General features: G+C 35.9%; 1 protein-coding gene across 2 annotated transcripts in view; it reads right to left on the bottom strand.

The window, feature by feature from the left end:
• Positions 1-23,542, bottom strand: part of NSUN7 (NOP2/Sun RNA methyltransferase family member 7) — a 35,155-nt gene extending 11,613 nt beyond the window's left edge. The window contains exons 1-10 of one of the 2 annotated variants that reach the window (XM_033105694.1): positions 23,113-23,473; positions 22,406-22,806; positions 16,471-16,529; positions 15,961-16,091; positions 13,037-13,189; positions 12,510-12,693; positions 10,954-11,164; positions 7,602-7,745; positions 4,620-4,721; positions 1,353-1,470 (exon numbers count right to left, since the gene is read on the bottom strand). In XM_033105694.1, the coding sequence (XP_032961585.1) occupies positions 1,353-1,470; positions 4,620-4,721; positions 7,602-7,745; positions 10,954-11,164; positions 12,510-12,693; positions 13,037-13,189; positions 15,961-16,091; positions 16,471-16,529; positions 22,406-22,715 (1,412 nt within the window). In that variant the 5' untranslated portion in view covers positions 22,716-22,806; positions 23,113-23,473. Of the gene's footprint in view, positions 1-1,352; positions 1,471-4,619; positions 4,722-7,601; positions 7,746-10,953; positions 11,165-12,509; positions 12,694-13,036; positions 13,190-15,960; positions 16,092-16,470; positions 16,530-22,405; positions 22,807-23,112 lie in introns of both variants that reach the window. The other variant, XM_033105695.1, reaches the window with a different exon arrangement.
• Between the last annotated feature and the right edge of the window lie 467 nt (positions 23,543-24,009).

Below are 24,009 nucleotides of genomic sequence, written 5' to 3' on the forward strand. Positions count from 1 at the left end.
CCAAAATGAGCTGAATATTTCTGGGATATTAAAAGGAAATGTTAGCAACAGGTAATTAATTAGATGGCAGGTAACATTGCTTTCAAACCTAACTTCTACTACTTTGGGAATTAAGAAATGATTTTTAGAGGCCACATAGTATACTTCCCTAAGCAATTCATAATTTCTTTTGACAGTATCCCCAACAAGTAGTTTTAAACTTCTTTTATAAACACTTGTAAACACTCCAATTTGAGCCCAAATCCCAGATTATTCCCTTTATAATATATCCTTAAATATTACTTGTGTATTTTATACCATATTATAGATTAATAAATCATGGCTTTCCTGAAGTAAAATTTAATGAAATAAAATACAGATGTTCCTCCATTTTTCTCATATTACATTCTTAGAAACCTACACCTGTAGGTGAAGTCACCTACATTGATGAATTTGATTATATACCTGTAATAATTCTCTTTGCCACTAGATGGTGATTTAGCTAATGCTATATTGAGAATATCTCAGAACTTAAGGTGGGCTGTTAGCTACAAACAGGTGTTGCTAAATAAGGAAGTAAAATGAAAAGGGAAGTACAGATGTGATTATCATATCCAGTTGTGAATGGGCAAAGGGAAAATATCAAATTAAAATAAGGAAGCCAACCATATGCATAGTGAGAACCTACTATAAGAATTAAAGGAAAAGTTCAGAATATGAGCACAGGTAAAAAATAGAAGGAAACATTTTTAAATACCTTGTTAATTGTCACAGTCTTGAAGAACTAATTTTGTCATAGAGTCTTAGGTCTACTCCTTATCTTGATGTCCATAGTTCAAATGTAATAATACTACTAGTTTTCTTCTCTCCCCCTAGTTTGCTGCAGCATTTTTACCCAGAAACTACTATAGTTATTCAGGCTATTTTTACCTCAGTTCCTCTGGGTGCCAAAGGCTAAAAAGGTCTAAGAAATGTATGTTTTCAGATAATAAACATCTAATTTAATTTTCTGTCTAGTTTCTAAGGTTATTTTATATATTTATTTTTCTTCTACTGAGGCATGGATGTGCGTAATACTCCAGATATAAAGTTTAGACTCATTTTTTCCAGAAACCAATCAAGTCAAAGCCAAAATGACTTTTAGCTTTAACAATACAACAATAGGAATCTAGTGTATAAGAAAATCTTCATACCAAGTCATTGTAAAGGCTCTACAGAACTTACGTTCAAGTTGTAAGAAGTTAGACTATTTGGTCATCATGAAAGTGTGACAAAAAGGAAGTGGAATGTCTTTATACAACTTAGAAAATCATAATTTTTCATAATCAAAAACATTTGGCTGAGTTGTTTGGGAGAATCCCGTCCTTTCTTACCTATAAAGTTGTACTTTAATCCCACGGTCTTGAAACTCCAGTGCTTTCTTAACAACAGCTTCATTTTCTTCTGGATAAACTGAGCATGTGCAGTAAACAACTGCTTGAGCTTTAGTAACTATATTTAAAGAAGATGTAATTAACACAATGACCCCATTAACAATCCTAAACAGATTTGCTGTGTTTCCGAATATCGGTTCATGCTAATACTACATGGTTTTGATGAGAATGATTTCCATAGATGCTTGCATGCTCCCCTTTATAGCCTGTATTATTAATAAAGACTGTGGTCAATAAGTAAGTAAATCTAACTGGACTGTATGGAAATTGAAAATTCAATCAATGTGACCAACCTAGTTACAAACACAGACAAATAAATACTGCAGATTATCATGAGCTTGATACTTCCAGTCATTCTTTCATAAGCCATATCATATAACTGCTTTAAAAGACTCTAGGAACAGACAGATATAGATGTTATTCCCAATTCTGTTACTTAAGAACCTGGGAAAATTACTCAAACTCTCAAATTTTTCATCTGTAAAGTGACTGAGGTAATGCTATTTTCTGCGACTCATTTATTCACACTTATCAAGTACCTATTACGTGGTAGGCACTGTTCTAGCCATCCAAGATACACAGACAAAAATCTCTACCCTTGGAGAGCTTATTTTCTATGTTTTATTGGCATGACAAGACATAAATAAATAGAAAAACTATATAGTATTATTAGGTGATAAAAGCTATATAGAGAAAAACAAAGCAGGTAGGGAGGACAGTAAGGAGATGATACTATAATTTAAAATAGTCAGAGAAGGCATCAAAAAAATTCATTTAACAACTTCCTAATTTTCCAACCAACTTAATTTCATAGATCATATATATACTATCATGTTTAAATTAATGTTTATTAGTAGCATCAACTAAAAGGCCAGACCTTTTCTGTGCTTTACACTTTGTCTTTTTTCTACCTCATATATCCTATATCTTTATACTGAATTATCAATACTTATCTTTGAGCCTTCGGAGGTCAGAATTGATTCACACTCATATCCCTAACACCCAGCTTAATGCCTGACCCACAGTCGGCATTTGATAAACACACACTGAATTAACAAAAGTTTATATAATTTCTCAGGGACTTCTAGATTTTCATATCCATGTGATGAAGGGCAGTGGTACTCAGAAACTAAATGGTACTCAGACCTAAATGCAGTGATTGAAGCAATAATACAAATACTTACAGAGCTTTGTTATTCAGACATTAAATTAAGAGATCTAGGCTTTATTTGTAATTGCATCTCTCTATTCTCTACTTAGCACTAAGAGAAATAAGAGTTGGATTAAAATTTGGATTGTAAAAGCGTTGTTAGAGGCAGGCACAGTAACAGCAAAAAAATTACACTAAGAGATTTCCAGTCAAGATGGTGGAGTAGGAAAACACTGTTCTTGCATCCTCTCACCACCACATCAAAATTACAAGTAAACTACAGAAGAACCATCATTGAGAATTGTCAGGTCTAGCTGAACAGACGTTCTACAACTAAGGACATACAGAAGAAGCCACATTGGAAACTGGTAGGAGGAGTGGAGATGCAGAACAGGTTGGTCCGACACCCACGTTGGCTGTTAAAAATAGGGAGGAATATCTCAGCTGTGTAGGGCCCATGAGGAGCGAGGGGTCTCAGCCCCTCACCAGGCTCCCCATTCCAGGGTTCCAGTGCCACGGAGAGAAATCCCCACAACTTCTACCTGTGAAAACCAGCGGAGATTGTGGCTGAGTAGCACAGAGGGTGGCTGGAGTCCCAGGCGTTCCTCTCAAAGGACCTGCACCCGGACTTCCTCACTGACAGACTCACTTACTCTGAGCTCCAGCACTGGGGCAGCAGCTCAAAAGGCACCAGGAACATACAGAGAAGAACCGATTGTCTAGCTTCTGGGTGAGGGCAGGAGGGGCAGCTTCCTTCCAGACAGAAAAGCTGGAGGAAGCCATTGTTCCTTTGTGGAGCAGTCCCCACTCCCAGCGTGCAGACTTAGGCAGGTGCCATATCTGAGTCTCTGTCAACCTAGCTAACACCATTTGCCCCACCCTGGGGATTCCCTAAGGCTCTTACATATGCTGTCTACAAGGCACTCACTTCAGATTGAAAGACACACACAGACTGAAAATAAAGCGATGGAAAAATATTTCAAGAAAATGGAAATGAAAAAAAGTGAGGGTAACAATACTTAACCAGACAAAATAGACTTTAAAACAAAGACTATAACAAGAGACAGAGAAGGACCTAATAATCTCACTTCTGGGTATTTACCCAAAGAAATCCAAAATACTACTTCAAGGAGACATGTGCACCCATATGTTAATTACAGCATTATTTACAATGGCCAAGATGTGGAGGCAGCCTGGGTGTCCATCAGTGGATGAATGGATAAAGAAGAGGTGGTACATATATACAATGGAATATTACTCAGCCATAAATAAGAATGAAATCTTGCCATCTGCAACAACATGGATGGACCTAGATAGTATTATACTGAGTGGATGAAATCAGACAGAGAAAGACAAATGCCATATGATTTCACTTATATGAGAATCTAAAGAATAAAATAAACAAAACAGAAATAAATTCATAGATATAGACAACATTTTGATGATTGCTTGATGGCAGGGCTTGGGGAGATGGGTGAAAAAGAGGAAGGGATTAAGACGTATAAACTGGCAGTTACAAAATAGTCATAGGGATGTAAAGTACAACATAATGAATATAGTTATTAATATTGTAATAATCTTGTATGGTATCAGATGGGTACTAGATTTATTGGGGTAATCATCTTGTAAGCTATATAAATGTCTAATCACTATGTTGCACACCTGAAACTAACATAATATTGTGTGTCAAATGTAATTGAAAAGTAAAAAAATTATTTAAAAAAGAAAATCACTTAAAAATTACATCAAGTAAGAAGGCAAAGAGAGAAGATGAAACTGTACAAAAATGGACGCACATAATTATTTCACTTCAGCGTTAAGAAACTGTCAATTATGCTTGCTAACCTCTGTTAAAAATGATAATCAAGCATATTTTTATAGACTTAGATTAAATTAGTAAAAGTAAATATTTTGTTATTTGAAGGTGCTAAGACTTGATTGTTCTGAGAAATTCACTTATGGTTTACACCTCATTGCCTGATTATAATAGAGAAATGAAGTATTAATGTTTCTAAGATTTGTAACATATTTTAGTTTTACACAGATAATAAACTTACATTTCATTGCATGTGTTAGCTGTTCATACTGCTGTTGAGCAAGAACATGAAGTTTATCTTCTGACGTGCCGCCTTGAGAGAAATCTTTAAGTAAACCTGTATCTAAATGCAAATAAATACTTTACAATATATCACTATTAGATATTTTTCATATATTGCTATTACCACGTTATTTAATTTTTCAATCATTTTTCCCTATTACTGAGAGTTTTCATGGAAAATACTTATTAAAACTAAATAGATAGTATGTTAAAAATGCTGAATATTAAAAAACTAAATTGACAAAGGTAGTTTTTTATTATTTTAAAATTGTTTTTCTTTTTTCTCCAAGTTCTTATGAGATAGTCATCCAACTAACCAAGTAAGTCATTTAGGTACAGAAGACAGAATGCAGTCAGTCTGGAGACTGATAGAGGAAAAGAGAAAATAAGATTTATTTTCCAAGGTAGAAACTGATGGGCTATAGTAAGACCTGAGTATGAAAGAACACAAAAGAATACAATTAAAACCATTAACAAGAAATTTGGGAAGACAAAAATTCAGGAGAGCAAATGTATGTCTTCATAATAGCTCAAGAAACAACAGATCAAGAAACTCTTACAGTAACTTTTAATTTCTAAAACTAATTTTAACATATTTGATATTAACTAAGACATATTTATAAAGATTATTTTACTCAATAACCCTTTTAACATTGAGAAAACTGTTGAAACATACATTAAACAACTTGTTTAAGGTCACATAGCTACTAGTGTGGGCTCAGAAATCTGACCACAGAGCCCAAATTTCTAACTTCTGTATTATTCTGCCTCTCAGTAACTCCCTAGACTATGAGAGCCAGTTATTTTTGCCATATATTTGGCTGTTCCCCACTCTAGTAATATCAATGAACATTAATTAAACTGCATTTCTTCCCAATTTACTTTGACACTTCACATTTTTCTATCCCTATTCTAAAATTATCCATCACTTTTTAAAGGACTATACATTATTATAGTCTAAAACCATATGAGTTACCTTTTTCATCCCATTGAAAAATAATTCCAAGTTGTTAGCAATGACCAACTCCACATATTGCTCAATGGTTCTAATAGTTTTCAATGCTAAAATGTTTTTCAAAAAGAATTCGTGATTGCTCTCTTCCACCTAGTATCTAAGTCTGATAAAATCATCTTTTGGATACGTCCCCTAAGCTTATGGCTACTATTTCCACCGTCGTCACTAGGTCAGCAGCCCTTCATTTACTCTGTTACCCCCTCACAGTACAGTTTCCTTCAAAAGCCCTCATTTTTTCCAGGTTTGCCAAAGACCACTTCTTGGCTTATCCTGTCGCCTCAAAACATTACCAATACCTAGGAAACGTTTTACTTTCTCTCTTTTCATCATCTGCAGTTGCTTTTGGGCTTTTCTCCCAGCCTTTAGTTTATGTTTACCCATGGCTTATTTAGTTCTGCATTCCCACTCCGAGATGGCTCAGGATAAGGCCAGAGTCTCCCAGCCCTAAGCTCTCCTTCCCTTGAGTGAGATGCTTATTATAGTTGCTGTTATTTCTTTCCCTCTTCTTTCAGTGTCTACTAATTCCTCTTTGATCATTTCCAAAAGTTAGTGCAGGGATTTTCTCAGCCTACCATTCTCCCATCTGAGTTAGTTGTTCTGTTGCACTCTCACTGGCAAGAGATTTTCTACAGCAGTTTGAAATTGCACATGGTACAGTGTAAGTCCAGTTAAAGATAATGTAGTTTAATGCAAAGAAAACATGCTAACTAATCTGGTTTTAAATCCCAGCTTCCCTCCTTACTAGCTACATGACCTTAGGCAACTTGCTAAATTTCTCTGAATCTTGGATTTTTCCCCTCTGTAAAAAAAAGGTAATAAAATAACACTATCCTCAAAAAGTTATTGTGACTCTTACGTGACAGCACACGTGCACTACCGAGAATACTGACGGGGACATAGTTGTGCTCAATAGATATTAGTTCCTTTCCCTCCATTTTTAATTATATCCTTTCTAGAAACAGAAAACAGCTGCTCACCATATTCTGAATACTAGTGGAATGTCTTGCCTAATATTGTAGTTAACCTTATCTCTGCCTTTCAATATAAACAAGGGATTACGAGTAGAGTAAGAATCAGTTTCAGTTAATGTGGGCAACATACCATGATTAAGAGAGTGATTCAAAATGCCAACCTCGGAGTCAGAGCAATTCTGTTTGAATCTGGGCTCTGACACTTTGTAAGCAAATGACTCTGGGGGTTTCAAATCTGAGCCTCAGATTGTCTATTTGTAAGATGGAGATAATAAGGGTAACTATTTCATTGAGTTCTTGTGAGAATTTAATGAAATAATCCAAGTAAAGTGCTTAGCTCTATGTCTCAATATATACCTGCTCAATAAGTGTTAATGTTAAAGGAGATTTTAAAATTTATTAAAGAGGCAAATAAAATATTCCTAGAATTAATATTTAATCTGAGGTATTCATATCATAAAACATACATATGGGGGGTTAAGGAAGTCTTGAGTTTGAAATAGTCTGATTATAACTTAATTAGGATTGTGTTTAAAATATAGGTTCTCCAATCAGGCAGCTCTACATTTGAATCCTAGCTCTGCTACTAACTAGTTATGTCACCTTATAAAAATGAACTGAGTCTCAGTTTTTTTTCATCTGTAAAATGCTGATAAATTGTAATGCCTACATCTTGAGCTCTGGAATATGTCAGAATAGCACACTGGCCAGCATCTGCTCTGGTCGCCTAAATCACTCCAATTATTAAATATTTCTAATATCACACTTGCCCATATCTCATAGGATTGGTTTAACGATTAAATGAGGTAATGGATATGAAGTACACTATAGATAGTACTTTATACATAGGAGCTATTCATAAATCAGATGTATTTGATGTCATTTTCATGATTTTAAATAATTTTATTTTTTAAATTATCAACAACTTTAATAATTTAGAAATTAAAACAAGTACCTTCGTGCTCGTTTAAAATAAATTCTACTGGATTACTAATACCCAGTCCAGAACAACGAGGTAGCAGCAGAATCACTTTAATTTTCTGTAATCTATTATCCTTTGATTCAATGTTAAGAAATGTCTGGTGAAGTATTTCAATATCTAGGAGAAAAAAACATAGAACAATTAATGTACAAATATTAATTAAAAGTTTAATGTAATATATACCTATTTATCATTGTCCATTTTCAAATCCTCAGTACGACAAAGTCATTTTAATAAAGTCAGAAAAGAGGACTCTTCTTCTCTGATAAGTTCCCAAAAGTAAGACATAAATTTTTAGTGTTTTCACTTGAGAGAATGACTTGAGGTTTAAATATCTTCTACATAAAATATAATTTAAGTTTTCCACTCTGAACTTTAGATTCCATTTAAAGCAATATGCTGTCGTGGAGGAAAATCACTTTGGAGGTAGAAATACCCATGTTTGTCTCCCAACTTCACTATTTACTTGATGTGTGACTTAATCTCTCCAAGCCTCCATTTCCTTATTCATAAAATGGGATAATAATGCCTACTTCATCTAACTGTGGTGAACACTGAGATAAAGTAGTTAAGCTTAGCATGGTGCCTAGTATATACTAAATGCTCAGTAATAGTTATTTTCCTTTCCCATTTTTTATCTCCTTTTATATTCAATCTTCCCCAGAAAAAAATAAAAAGGTATCAGTAGTATTTATAAGGCACAGTATAAGGTCCTTTAAGGACCTTGAAATTTAGTTTAAGAGACTCTGCTCTCCCTGAAGTTATAACTCTCTGTGCCTCAATCTTAAGGCCACCCCTCGACTTCTGCAATGGCTCCTATTCCCCTCACCTGCTGAGGAGTCATTCCTAAAACTGACCCACCCAAACCTTCCTCTTGCCAGTTCCTATTCTATTTTGAAATTGTTGTGTGTTGTTGTTGTTTTTTTAATCAAGTTGGCCTTTCCCTTTTTTCCCCCCTATTTTTAACTTTTTACTGGAAAAGTTCAAACATATACAAAATAGACAAAATATATAATAAATTCTCAAGTACTCATCATGTTTCCCACCATTGTTTTGAGTACTCCCGATGCTCCTTAACCTTGCCAATACATGGTACTACCAGTCTTTTTCATTTTAATGATTCTGTGGATGTGTGGTGGTAGGTTGTAATTTTAATTGCATTTCCCTGATTACTAGTGAGGTTGGGTACTTTTACACAGGTTTTATTTTTATTTTTTTGACATCTGGATGTTCTCTTTGTGGAACACCTAGTCATGTCTTGTACGTTTTCCAACTGGGTTGTCTTTTTTTGTTGTTGTTAATTTGTAAGAAATCCTTATACACTGTGGATAAAAACTCTTCATCAGTTTATATGCTCCTTCCTCAAGTTTGCCTTTACACTCTCTTCATGCACAGTTTTGTTTTGTTTTTAATTTACTGTAGTCCAATTTATCACTCTTTTCTTTTATGGTTAGTGCTTTGTGTCCTGTTTAAGAAATCTTAGATGATGTATTATAGAATTGTACACTTGAAACATATGTGCCATTGTTGTAACTTATTTTAGTTACATATAACATGCATATTTTTAACCCCTCAAGACATTAGCTTACAATACCAAAACACTAAACTATAATTATTTAGATTTACCTATGTACTTACCTTTTCCACTGTTCACCTCTTCCAGCATTTATAACTTTCTATATGGTGACAAACTCTGAGTTTGTTTGTCTGAGAATGTCTTTATTTCATTTTTTTTTATTTTAAAGGATATTTCTGCTGAGTACAAAAATCTAACCTGGCAGTTTCTTTCATCTCTATGAAGATATTATTTCTTAGTCTTTTGGCCTCTGTTGTTTCTGTGAAAAGTTTTTAGTTTTATTGTTATTCCATTGAGAGTAATATGTATCATCACCATGCTCTGAACATTGCTCTTTGTCTTTGGTTTTCAGTAATTATGCTATGATATGCCTTTATATTTTTTGTATATTATTCTTATTGGAGTTCATAAGGCTTCTTAAACCTATGACTTAATTTATTATCCATTTTGAAAAATTCCCAGCCTGAATTTCAAATACTGTTTCTTCCAATCCCTCTTTTCCTCTCCTCTCTTTCTGGGTTCTCACTCACAACATATAAGATCACTGGATCACTGAGTCTCGTGTGTGTTTTATGATCTCTTCCATATTATTCATTCTTTTGTCTCCCAATGCTTCAGTCTGTATGTTTTCTTCTGGCTCCTCAGTGCACTTATTCTTTCTTTTGTTCTGTCTAATCTATTTAAACTATCTATTTTTAAATTTCAAATATTGTATTCTTCAGTTCTAGAATTTTCGTTTGGCTTTTTAAAAATTGTTTTCAGTTCTCTGCTGAAATTCTACAACTTGGCATTTAGAGTATTCAGCAAATTAATCATAGTTATTTTAAGATCCATATCTGATATCTCCAGTGTTTGGACCTTCTGTGGGCTTGCTTTTATTATAGTGTTTTTCTCTTTATTTCAACCATATATTTTCTCCTTGTTTGTCTGGTTTTTTGTTTATCTGTTTGTTTTGTTTTGACTGCCAGACATTGCATTTGAAAAAATTTAGGAGATAACATGAGACCAAAGATGATGTTATTTTCTCCCAGAGATAATTTACTTTTGCTTCTGGTAGGCAGCTAAGCCTGAGTACTAGCAATCCCAGATCACCTTAATCCAATTGCTCTGCTAATTGAGATGACTGGCATTTGGGCTTCAATTCATTGGAGGACTGATCACTATCCAGGGTATAATTCTTTTGTGAAATCCTGGGTATTTACCAGTCTTCCTCTACTGGTCTAGCCCTGAATTCTACTTTTTCCCTCTCTAGCACTATGAATCTGTCAAGAGTTGGTTTGGTTTTTTTTAAAATAGTGTTTTAGCCTCACTGAGCCTATAATAAAATGTTATCTTTAATCTCAGCATGAGCCAATGAAAAACTTTTAAAAAATAAAAACCCTAAGGGACTTAGCTTCTAGTTCTAGATTTTATCTTTGTCCCTTAAGCACTGCTATGACTGTGTTCTTATTTATTAAAGGATGATCATTTATACCACCCACTTTAATTATTGTTTGAACCTAAAATTATATAGTAACTAAATGTCAAGCAAGATACCAAAGTGCCAATATGTTCATTAATTTAAACTGCAGTTTAACCAATATTAAGCAGTAAGAACAGACTGATATAATATGGATTGGTGAGGATTGTAAGAGTATAGTTCATATATTGAGTTTTTACATTGCTAAAAAAATAATAAATTCAAACATTTTTAATATTTCTAAATCCTATAGAATATTAATTATCAAACAAATAAATATTTGTACATACTTTTACATCCAAATTTTGTGAACAGGTTCTTCAGGTCAGGATGCTTAGCCTGTGATTGTACTCCACACACAAAAATTTTTGAGCTATTATTATTTGTTAAGGCTGACATATGGGCAACTGTGTACCATGAACCTGTATTGACCATTAAGATATCATCATCCATATTTAATAAAGCCTTTACAGAATGTACAGCAAGACTTCGAGATTTGTCCTACAAGATAATGGTATAATTAGAATTTCAAAGGGTTTGACTAGAAGCATGAACTGATTTCTTTTTACCTTTGGGAAAAGTAAGGACTTGGAGAAATCAGGAAGAGATACCTAACCCATTTTATTTTAAAACATCTTAATATATGTTAAAATACAAAGTTAACATAGATAACTGATATAAGCTGACTTAAAAGAGAAAACTAACTTTGTTTAGTCTAAATTATGACTGTTACCATTTAACTTTTACACAGCGATAAGGCAATACCCAAATCCCAAACATGTGTGATTAATAGATTAGTGATGTCCTGCCTTAGCTCCCATTCTTATCCACTCATGAAAATCCACTCATCTGCTACTTCCATTCTTCCTTCCCCATTACACTGTCGTCTAAATTGCTGCTAGCTCACAGAGATTAAAAGTAGGATGGTTGACAAGAGTATAAAAAGGGGCTAGACAGATTGGGATTGCAGTCGATCTCAGTGCTCAATAGGGTGTCACTATAACATAAGGCCAAGAGAGTCTGACCAAGATGAATCTGAGGTAAGAATGGAATCTAAGGACCTAGAAATTAATATAACTTAATTTTTTGGACCTTTTATTTTCATTTTGTTGAAATGACTTATACCTCAAATTCTCTTCCTGCATTGATAGACATTATACACATCTTACAATCAAAGCTGGAAGACTATATTAAAGACATAATGAAGAAGTATTACACATTGCATTTTCAAACGCGCGATCGCACCAGCATCTTCCCCAGAAATGGAAGGAAAAAAGGTGTCATTGTACCTTCTCTCTCTCTCTTTTTTTTTTATTAGTTTCAGGTGTACAAAACAACATAATGATTAAACATTTACACACCTCACAAAGTGATAACCCCAAGTGTACTACCCATCTGACACCATACACAGCTATTACAATACATTGACTATATTCCCTGTGCTGTACTTTACATCCCGTGACTATATATATATGGTTTATACTCAATATTATTCAATATTATTTTACATTAGTTTCAGGGGTACAAAACAGTAGTTAGGCATTATACCTTCTCTTAAATCCTCCCTTGGGAGAGAAAAATATAGCTGCCAGTAATACAAGTCTCCCATCTATGGAGTCTGGGGAGAATATGTTCTTTACAACTTCACATGGGCTAAAGATGCCAAAGTATGATAGGAACACTAAGTGTAGAGGTATTAATTTTATTAAAGGTACAAATTAGACCTTATAAACCTCCCTGATCATCTATAAAAAATATCAGTGTATTAGGTTTTATTTTTAAATGGAGGGATTCTTGGGGTAAGTAGGAATATTGAGAATCACAATGAATGTAAATGTTAGTTTACCTGAAATATCAATTTATAATCTTTGAAAAGATCTGTATTTAGAAGATCACTTTTAAGATGAGATGGAAAAATTAACACATCATAGCAATGTTGGTCCGCAGCAAAGACTTTATCATCAATATGCAATATAGATTTGACTTTATTGTAGCCTTTTCCCTTCAAACTATGACAAACTTCTTCAGGGCTGTAAATATACAACATTAGGTTGTAATTACAAATATAATACATTAAAAATGTATTTAACACTAGCACCATTTTCCTATAACAAAAATATCACTGCATATATTGCATCTAACAGAACTTACAATGTTAGCCAAAACTAAGTTAACAGATAGAGACAGAAAAGTTAACATATTTACGTAATTACTTTTGGTAATTTGGTGATAAGATCCTTAACTAAATTATGATTCCCCAATTACTCCCCCAGACGTGCTGCCCACCCATTAAAAAGGTAGTATTTCTTATCACATTATTTTGAAAGGTTAGCAACTTGAAATATGAACAAAGAATTTGATTAAAACTCTTACCTGATTTTACAAGTATTTATCCAAGCATAAAGTGGCAAAGTGGAGGCCCTTAGTTCCTGTTTCCTAACTGTTTCTGGAAGAATGTGGTAAATTGAAAGGGCATCATGTTTGATTCGATATCTTGCCAATGCTGCAGCCAATTTTGTCTTAAAACTAGAGATAAAAAATCCATTCCTGGTGACGCTTGCATTCAAAACAAGACTATCAATTTTCCACTAGAAATATTAACAAATTAGATTTCAAATTTTAACAAATCCTTCAGTAATTCTATTTCAAATTTTTGTAGTATAAAATAAAAACTTGCCATATTTGAAAATAGAAATCCAACAATCCTGCCTCTCTTTTTCAGTGTTTGCTGCCCCACTGTAGTTGTGCATTTCCTTAGATATTTATATCAACGGCTGGTTGAGACAAATTTGATGTAGTGAAAGAGGTATAGAATTTAGAGTCAGACAAATCTGAAGTTAAATTCAGGTTCTGTCACTTACTAGCTGTGTGACCTCAAGATGGAAAAGTATAGTGTTGATAAGATTAAGGAACTTTTACGAATCTGTGTCAAGCCCTTCCCAATTCTAATTATCCCATGCTTCAAAGTTCCAAATAACAGAAAAGAAAAACAAGAATTGGTTAGCATCACCATGAAGACCCAATCATTCTTCTTGATCTCATAGCCCAAATTTTTAATAAATGAGAATACAGGACTTCCTCTTGACCCATATTCATATCATTTCACAGTAGGAATCTAATTGAATAATAAACCTCAAAGATAACCTTGAATGAGAAATGAGGAAGAGATGCCACAAAAGAGTCAAATACAACTAGAGTGATATGTGTGGCTGCCAAAAGCTTAATAAAATTAAGCTTATTATGTACTCAGTAGAATAAGAACTTTTCACCTAAGAATATGTTTATGTACGAATATGCTACATGCACTAGGAAGCTCGGGAGTTGGGGAGGGAGGGAGAGAGAAAGGGAGAGAAGAAACAGGGGCAGTTGGGGAGGAGAGGGAAAGGTTATCAAACATTAAGCCTTCTAGAGCTACAGTAAAATTAGGTGTGTGTAGTGCTATGTGCTAATGTCACAGAACTACAGCAAGGGATATTAAAAACAATTACATAATATATTAATGCACATCAGAGACTAAATTAACATAAAGGGGGTGAATTACTGTTCTATATTATACACTATGAGATAATTCTGAGTACAGACTATTTTTGATTAAACACTCCTTCCAAATACCTACATAGTTCAAATTTACCATAATAAATGCTATTGACTGAATTATTTAATCAAGAAATATAAAGATTAGAGCTATGAAACCTAGGAAAATACATGTGTTTTTGGAGTGAGTACAGGGAGAAATCATTTTCCAAATTTCCAGACAGCAAACATTTCGGACTGTGAATTTTAATATAGTTTAATCACACAAAAATAATTTAAAGTGTATATATATATATAGTTATAAAGATTTTTACATAAATATACAATATCAGATTGAGGACAAAGACCAAATCTAAATGCTATTAGGATAACCAGACATATTACTTCTGTAAATGAAATATCCTATGGTTATTAAAAAATGTTTTCCATAGCTGTAAGGCAGACTGCAATGATGAAAATGGAATCAAAAAGTCTTTCCCGATATTCCTGATCCAGAAGTCCATCTCATGCTACAATTTGAATGTTATCACAGAAAGTTGCTCAGTTATCTCTTTTTACCATTTTCCCTGTTGTACCTATAGCCAGAGCTTGCTTTCTGTGTGTTAAATTGTAGCTATGTAATTCCTAAGCTTAAATCTCCATCCCACAATTTCTCATGGCTACAACTGACATATTACTACGAGTTAAGTCGTATCTTTAATCTGCCAGAGTACTTCAGCCAAGACTAAGTGAAAGGAGTGTAGCATATAAATGGTTCAAGCTTGCGCTCTGGAGTCAGCCTTCCTGAAATCTGAATTCTGGCTACTACTCCCCTTCCTAGCTTTATGGTGTTACGTCGGTTCCTTTAATATCTCTGTGCCTCAATTTTCCCAGGTGTTAAAATGCAGGTTGGTAACAGTATCCACCTCATAAAGTTATTATGTTTACATATAACATATATATTAAGGGCTCAATAAATATAAGCTATTAATGTTACACCATTTCCTGAGTCCTCTGGTCTCAGCCTTCAACAACTTAAATAAAACTACTTGAATTTCCCATAACATAATATCGGTATCATACTGACAACTGTTTCAAATTATTCACTAGGTAAAAATCTTACAAAATTGTTGTTGCCATATTGTGCTTTCCATTAAGCAACGGCATAATAACAGAAGCTCCAACAGCAGTAGCACATGACATTTATTGACCATTTATTGTGTGTCTGGCTCTAATCTAAGCATTTCATATGCATTAGTTTAATTAGTTCTCCTTACCACCTTTTTATTATTATCGACATAGTAAATTTATGCTGACATTTAGGATAAAAAGTTAACAAAATCAAAACATATTAATTTGTGCTTACCTAAGTAGAAGCTTTCTTTTTTTCAGTTTGGCAAATCAGTGGGTTCTTATTTACTGTTGGAATTTTCTCATTTGATACATGTTAGATTTTTTTTTTAAAGAGCTATAAACAAAACTAAGTAAACAAATAACAGCAGTTTCAAACGAAGTTTCATTTATGTGCTAAAATTATTAGGAATTTTTCATGATTTTCCAAATACAAGTTGAATCTTGCAATTGCAAGCTTGCAAAAACAACTTGATTTTAAACAGAATATTTAACCTGTTCAAGACTGTAAAGGAGCTTAAGAAACTTACGAACTTTTATATTTTTCTCTATAAATTTTAACACTTATCTACATGTTATACTGTATAAAACCTTACCAGTGAAAATACCAATAACGATTTCATATACAACATCCTTTTCACTTTCACAATCACCTGTTAAGAAGGTTCTCTACTTCTTGAACTTCCGCTATGGACTCTTCATTATCAGAAAGGAAACGAGCTTGAAATTTTCTGTCTTGGAAATCATACAGCATCACAATAATCAGACTGCTCAAGTGATCTGGCTACCAAGGGAAAACACACATAAAGAAGAGTATACAAACAATATCTAATAGCAATATTTTCTATTCTATTATTTTCAAGAGAGCAAAAATATGACTATTTTTACATAGTTTGGTTGGATTGGAAGATAAAGACTTCAAAATAGAAAAAAAAAACAGTCCAGTAAAATAAACCTTTCAAAAAAGACAATTTCTGGTATATTCATCAAAATGAAAGGAGTAGAGTCAGTACTAGAAGAACTAGAAGTGGGAAAGAGTAAGGATATATTTTGAAGCGGTCCCAGCATTAAGCAAACTAGTTATTATTTAAATCTGAAGGCTTTTTAGTACTTTCTAAATAACAATTATGAGACAGCTAATTATATAAAAGTTGTCTACTTACTATTGTGGTACTTGGAAAGATATAGCTATCTATTAATATAGTTTCCAAAATATCTTGATCTGCAAGACAAGGAAATGTCTGTTACTGAATATACCAAAGCTGAAAATGAGACCTTTGGAATCAAAATACATTTTAGACAATGTCATAAAATACTTTTACTTTCATATCTAAAATATACTTCGATTCTTGATAAACATTGAAATGACAATGACATGATGAAATACTTGTAATCTTTATGAATCCTGGACCCTTACGACCCAGGCTCCACATGGAATCATAGTCAAAGGTGCATTGTCTGAATAGTCAAAGTAGTCATAAAGAAATTCCAACCTTTATGTCTTTTGAAAAATATTAAAGATCTAATTCATAATGTCTGATCCTTTTTATGGATTGCTAGAATCAATTTGTTCGTATTTATTTAGGAATTTTGTTCTATGTTTATGTTCATGAAGGATGTTGATCTATAATTTCTTGTACAGACGTACTTAATGCACTCGTGTGAAATAAAGAAACATTTTCTGAATTTGGTGCCTGCAATTTTTCATCGCTTTTGTGTGGACCATTGTTCTTAACTGTCATCATTTTTGTTGCCACTCCTGTCTCGTAAGACTTCAGTCAACACCCGATTTAATGGTAGATTTAAAGGGAATAATATTTTGACCCCCAGACAAGATGAGTGCAAAAAGAGAGAGCTATTCTGTCGAGTACAAGAAAGGAATCGTGGAGGACTCCCGGGGCAAGAATCTTACGGCTTTCTGCAAAGAGAAGTTGGATCTCTGAATGGTCTGAAAATGGCAAGCAGAGTACGATAACCTCAGTCAACAGGTGGCCAAGGGAAATGCTAAGAAGCACAATTGTGGATCAGGTCAGCAACCATTATTTCCTGAGCTGAAAGACATCATCTGTGACAGGAGAGCAAAGGCTTTGGTTGTGTGCAGGGCTGATATTCAAGCATTTGCCCTTGCAATAACACTGTTAGAAATATCCCCAGAAGAATTCAAAGCATCACAACACTGGCTGGATGGCTTCCTTCAGCGATATGAACTGTCTCTAAGATCGACAACACTGTTCAAGTTGGAAGAGACTGAAGTTATTAAATGTGCACTTGCATTCAAGTCCTTTGTGGATGGTATCGACTTTTCTAAATACCAACTCTCCAACATGATTGCTATGGATGAAACTGCAGTGTTTATGGGCCAAGGATCTCAAATGACAATTGATTAGAGGGGTGGCTCGTCAATCTACATTCTCTCCACTGGTTACAAAAGTGCACGTGTTACCTGTATTTTGGCAATTTGGATGGATGGAAAGAAAGCCCCACCTCTAATCGTCACTAAGGGCAAGAAAGATAAGGTTGAACGTGTTTCAGGCATTTTTGTTCTTGAAACAAAAAACGCCTGGTGCACACAAGCAGTTATAAGGAAATGGGTCAATTTAATGCTGCCACTTGTTTTGCAAAGTGGCCAAAGAGGTCTGCTAGTCTGGGATTCAGCCAGCACTCACCGCACTAAAGTCATGAAGAACTTTCTTGCAGAGAGAAGAATAGATCAAATAATGATTCCCGCAGGAATGCCTATCTCCAGACTCTTGATACTGCAACAAACAAGGCATTCAAGGACAATTTGCGCATGGAAATCAATGACTACATTGAAAATAGACTGGAGAGAAATCAGCATGGAAACTCTGTGAAGCCTAGCCTGCAAGAGGTCGTGACTTGGGTGAAGAATTCATGGGATAAAAATCACTGACAGCTGTGTTGCCAATGCACTACGAGCAGGCTACATGGACAAGAAGTGCTCATTTAAGGAGAGCTCCATTGCTGGACATGAGAGATTGGGGCCAATTGTTCTACAGGAAATGGAGTTGCAAGAAATTCAAGCGGGAATTCAGGGTTTGGAGTGTTATGACAATGTTCCAGAAGATGATGACAGGACTATATTTGAATAAATGTAGATTTTTGTACATGAATAATGAATAAATGTAGATTGTTGTACATGAAAAAATAAGACATCCCCTGAAAATAAGCCCTAATGCATCTTTTGGAGCAAAAATTAATATAAGACCCGGTCTTATTTTCGGGGAAATACGGTAGGAACAAGGCTCGGCTCCACTCCCCTAACTGCTAGCTCCAGCACCACCCAGTTCTTTCAGAAAACTGAAATAAGCAACTTTCCAACCGCAAAACTTCCCCAAGGCAGTCGACCCCTCATCCCATGGACACACAACTTGAGTGGTCTGCTATACCACCTACCTGGGGTGGCAGCAATGAACAGCACCACCATCTTGGGCCTACCAAGCAGGCGCTAGGATCCCAGCATCCAGTGTCTGTGCAAGCACCATACCCAGGAAGAAAGGAGAGCATTGCCCCAGCTGACATCAAGCCCTCCCCCTCTGCCCTATGTAATGCCGCTGATGGCTCCCTTCCAGGAGCCAGCCAGAGAACTCTCACTGTGTCGTCTCCCTTGTGCTGGGCATAAGCCCCAATAAATCTTGTCTGAGCTTCTGGTTTGGCCTCTTGTCAACTTCTACTACATAGAGAGCCTAAGAACCCAAGGTTGGTAACAAAATCACTGACCCTGAGGGTATCTTAGGGGCCCCCAACTACAATTAATTCCCAAACCCATAACCAAACCATACATTAAACATTTACAAGGTTTTTCACTGACAGGTTAACTGATTCTGAAATGACCAGGTTAATGCCACAGCCAGTTCCTGGGACTGAAAGTTCACCAACAAATACATGGTGCCAAAAAAATGTATACACATTTTAAGAAAGGAAGAAACTCTATTAATTGTTAATATATACCGACAACAAAAGATGAGTACAAGTCACGTTTGACTTCTGCAATTACAAGAGCTGCTCAAAGTGGTTACCATCAGCGTCCAGACACTTCTGATTATGGCGAACTCCTGCTTGAACATAGATAACATCTCTTAAAATGTGTATACATTTTTTTGGCACCCCCAATATCTATATGGGGAGAGAGAGAGAGACAGAGAGAGAGATTGGAGAGAGATTGGAGAGAGAACTAAGCCAGGAATAAGATCAACAATTTCAGGGACATCTCTTTCCTCAAGATTTTTTTCTTTCTTTCTTTGTTGTTCATTAATTTATTTTTTAAGAAATAATTTTGCTAGTTTTTCTTCTTTTTCAATATTTAGTATTCCTTGAAACATCACGAGATTCTTTGATGTACTTTACTTCTTTGACAAAAGTCAAACTTAATAGGAATAAGCTACTCTTCATCACCCCCTTTAGCCAGAAAACTGACCTTGGGGCTATTTAGTGAAACCAGAGTAGTGGTTGTCTTTACTTCCAAAAACATACTGAGCCCTGTAAGCCTTTAAAATGTTAATCAGATAAATACACTCTGCTTTGAAAGAGCTTATACAGGAAGGACATCAACAAAGAAGCAAACAATAAAACTGAGAAACATGAAACACAACCAAAGGAATATGCTTCACATTTGTGTAATAAAGGGATTTTATATCATTTTTTTCTTCCCCTTGTACTTCCTCAAAAAATATGGTAACATGATCTAATTACCTGTTCCTAAATACACCAATAAAAGGGATCATTACCTAAGCTCTCTTTAGTTTGTGCTTTACTGCTTCTATAAAACCTTGGGGATGAAATCCTGAGTTTTCTTTCTTGAACCATGATTTCCCTTAACCTATACTGTATAAGCCAAATGTGAGTTTACAAATAAGAAAGTATTGATAAAACACTGATAAAATGCAGAAGACAAACACAAAAAGCACAAGAGCCTCCAATATTTAAAAGAAAATCTCAAGCTCTTAATTGTCTTGGAAAATCACTGCCTTTAGGAATTATGGTTTTATTCCACTGGAACAATCAGAAATTATTCAGATGATAACTCAAGCAATATATTATTGTAAGAAAATAATATCTGTACCAAGTAAACAATAGCCATCTTATTTTAGAATCTGAACTTATGAAAATGAACATTTCAAACAAAAGCAGGTTTGCAAAGGCCTATGACAATAATTTATCTGAATAGGATTTTCTGAGTCATTAAAAAATATCAAATAGGGGGCAGCCGGATGGCTCAGTTGGTTAGAGCACGAGCTCTTAATAAGGTTGCCCGTTCAATTCCTGCATGGGATGGTGGGCTGTGCCCCCTGAAACTAAAGATAGAAAACGGCGACTGGACTTGGAGCTGAGCTGCGCCCTCCACAGCTAGACTGAATGACAACCACTTGGAGCTGATGGGCCCTAGAGAAACACACTGTTCCCCAATAAAATTAAAAACAAAAAACAAAAAACCGGGATTGCACAATATAAAGATGAATGGTAAAATTCATGCTAATAATTAAAATTTAAAAAAAAATCAAATAATAACAAGACCCTCACAAAACAAAAATAAAGATTGAGAGAGAAAATCTACACACATGACCATCTAATTAGTGCATAATTTTACATAAAATAATTTCAGGCTTTTAGAATTAATTTCTAAAGGTAAAATTCAATATTCTATTAGGAAAACAAATTGTCTATGATATAGAGTTTTGCAATTAACATTAAATACCAACAAATCAACACAGATGCCCAGTCTGCATTTCACTGTTACAAGGAGAAATGTAAAAATGTTCATTTGACTGATTATTTCAAGTGCAACACTTTGGTTGGTCTTTAAAACTATATTTTTTTAAAGGGGATGGAGGAAAGGGATGAAACAATCTGAAAGATTAAAACTGGAGGAAGAAAAATGGTTAAGACAGATTTTCAAAGAAAAAAAAAGATCACAAGCAGGAGAAAACAAAGAAATGAAAACTAAAGGGAAGTTGCCTCTTAACATCAAACAAATTTTTGTCTATGTTGGCAAATTCCTGGCTTCATAGTTGAACTACATCATCCCTGCAGACACCAAAAATATATAACAATGTCTAAGAAATTAATGGGACATTTTAATTCAACTGAACAATTGTTAACTGCCTATGTGCAAGGAGGTGCAAGGCCCAGTATCAATACCAAAAACAGATATGCAAATAAGTGTTGTCTTTCAAGATGTCTCTTTAGAAAGCCCTATGTTCATCATTTCAACCATGCTAATACTCCAAATATTTTGGAACTTCTTTTTGGAACTATATTCAGTCAGTAAAAACCAATGTAACCTTTATAGTTTAAATTATAATATACTGTACTATATTATATTAAAGTTGATGATTAGTAAAAAAAGAAGTATCTCCAAGTTCTTTGACTGCTTGTTCTTTGACTGCTTGTAACAATATTTGGTTCTGTTTTAAGGTCAACTCCACACTCAGAAGCGGATAATTAACCATCACTGAGTAAATCTGAAATATTGCATCTCAAACGCAAGAAGTAAATTAGAAAGGGGAATTCTTCAAGAGTTTGGAGGAATAAATTAACAAGCTCCCCAAATTAAAGCTATTGGCTATGAATGAGATCACCTTAATTAGAGCTGATTTAACTTTGATACTCATTTTTAATATATTGCACCTTTTCTTCTTATTCTATCTCTGTTCCTCTCCTCCGCCCCTTACTGGTTTATATTTGTGAAAGATTATACACTGAAATACAAGATAGATGTAAACACAGAGAATGTTAAGAAATAACCAAGGAAAGGGAAACTGTAACTGGAGATGTCAATGGATTCTTGTTCTTCCTGCTAATGGAATTTTTTGTTCAATGTAATGACTGCATTACATCTATCTAAGGACAAGACACGATGCTGGCAAAATCTACAGTAAAAATCAGTTCTGTCCTGATAGAGCTTGTTAGGAGAGCTTTTTACTGAACTCTCCTAATTCCTTGACATTTGCAACTGACCAAAGATATGTATATGTGTAAAAACAAAATGTGGTGTATATGAGGCGGCGGAAAGGTGGAGCTGCACTCCACAAATTTTCTCATTTTCTTTTAGTGCTTATCTTCAAGACTGCTACTACTCACACTTCAGGGCACTGAAAGCCAGCTCATAGGACAAACGCTGAAAGGATTCATCCTTAGACTCGGACAAAGACCGCAGGGGTTCATTCCCGTATTTTATCAAGATTTTCTCTGGTGACTTTTCGATTTGAATACCCTGAAAAATGTTTGCTGCCATAACGTAAACGGAGTCCGGATAGCCAGTTTTTACGGGTAAACCTGTTGAGTTTTTTCCGCTGGATGAGGCGTCACCTGATAGTGCCAGGGAAGCGAATTGGGAGATCTCGGTATTGTTTTCATTCGAAAACTGCAGTTCACTTGTGGAGCTTAACATGTTTGCCCCTTGATTGTCGTCGGTAACTCAAGCTTGAATTACAATTCAGATGTTCCAGGAAATGGTTCTCCTTGTACCGTAAGCATCGTCTCTATGAAAAGAAAAGAGTAAATCACTATCTCTGTAGGACCACACCTGGTGGCCCACTCCGTGTGGCCTTCAAGACTAAGAGGTGGCGTTTGCTGGCCGATCCGAGCTTTATACACTTCGAGCTGGACAAGCCCCAACGAAACCTCCACACATTCAAAAAGGAAGAGGGGTGGAGACGGCTCGGAAATCGCCTCCGAAGCGACGAGAGCCTTTTCCCCCGGCCGGTTTGGGGGGAGAGCTCCCCGATGAGCCGCGTTCACGGCCCCACGAGCGCCCCTTTCACCGGATTCCGCGAATCCTCCCTTACCCCAGGAGGCGGATGGTTCCCGGGGCTTTGGGGACGGAGACGCGGCAGCCGCTGCACATCGGGCGGCGAGGGCCGGTGTCTCAAAACGTGCCCTCGGCAGCCCCGGGACCCGGGAGGCCGTTTGGTTCAAATGCAGCCTCACCCTCCGGCCGGGCTCGGGGCGAGGGGCTTCGCGGCCTCTGGCGCTCGCTGCGCTCCAGTGCCGGGAAGGAGGACTCGCCTCAGCGCCGCGACGGGCCACGCGCAGTCCCCCTCCGCGGACGTGGCGGCGGAGCGGGGTGGAATGCGACTCGGGGGGACCCGCGAACTCAGGCCGCGGAAGGGTAAGCCTCCTGCGCTTCTCCTAATGCGCCCGCCCCGGACCCAGATCTCCATGGCAACCGAGAGCGGGGCGCAGGCCGCCCAAGGCCGTTCCCGCGGGATTTGGCCGGTGCCGCCTCTCACTGGGCGAGTTGCTCTTCCTCCCTCATCTCGGGATACAGGTGCCAGCCCTGCCTCCCCGCAAAGTCGAAGGCTCCCTGCACAGTTGGACTGTACCGTCCTGAGGGTCCTCGACTTCCCCAGAATCGCAAGTGGCCCCTTTTCCCCGACACGTCCCCTACTGTCACCCTGGAAAGCCAGAGTTTTGTGTTGCTGACAACACACAGCTTTGCGGGTTTAGCACGGACGCAGGAAATGTTAAAACAGATGAGTGTAGAACTATTGAAGAAAAGGGGAAAAAAAAGTGGGGGGGAGCCTACTTTATTTCCGCGTTGTTTTCAGAAAAATAGATGTAACATTAGACGGACTCTAACGGGGTTATTAAGTTGTTTAAAGATCTTTGCCAATTTAAGACCGCATCCCTCCTGTCTAGAAGTTACCTGCAAAGAATGGCGTTGCTGAAATGGACCTACAAAA

This window comes from Rhinolophus ferrumequinum, chromosome 5 (genome assembly GCF_004115265.2).
Source record: "Rhinolophus ferrumequinum isolate MPI-CBG mRhiFer1 chromosome 5, mRhiFer1_v1.p, whole genome shotgun sequence".
Classification (NCBI taxonomy): domain Eukaryota; kingdom Metazoa; phylum Chordata; class Mammalia; order Chiroptera; family Rhinolophidae; genus Rhinolophus; species Rhinolophus ferrumequinum.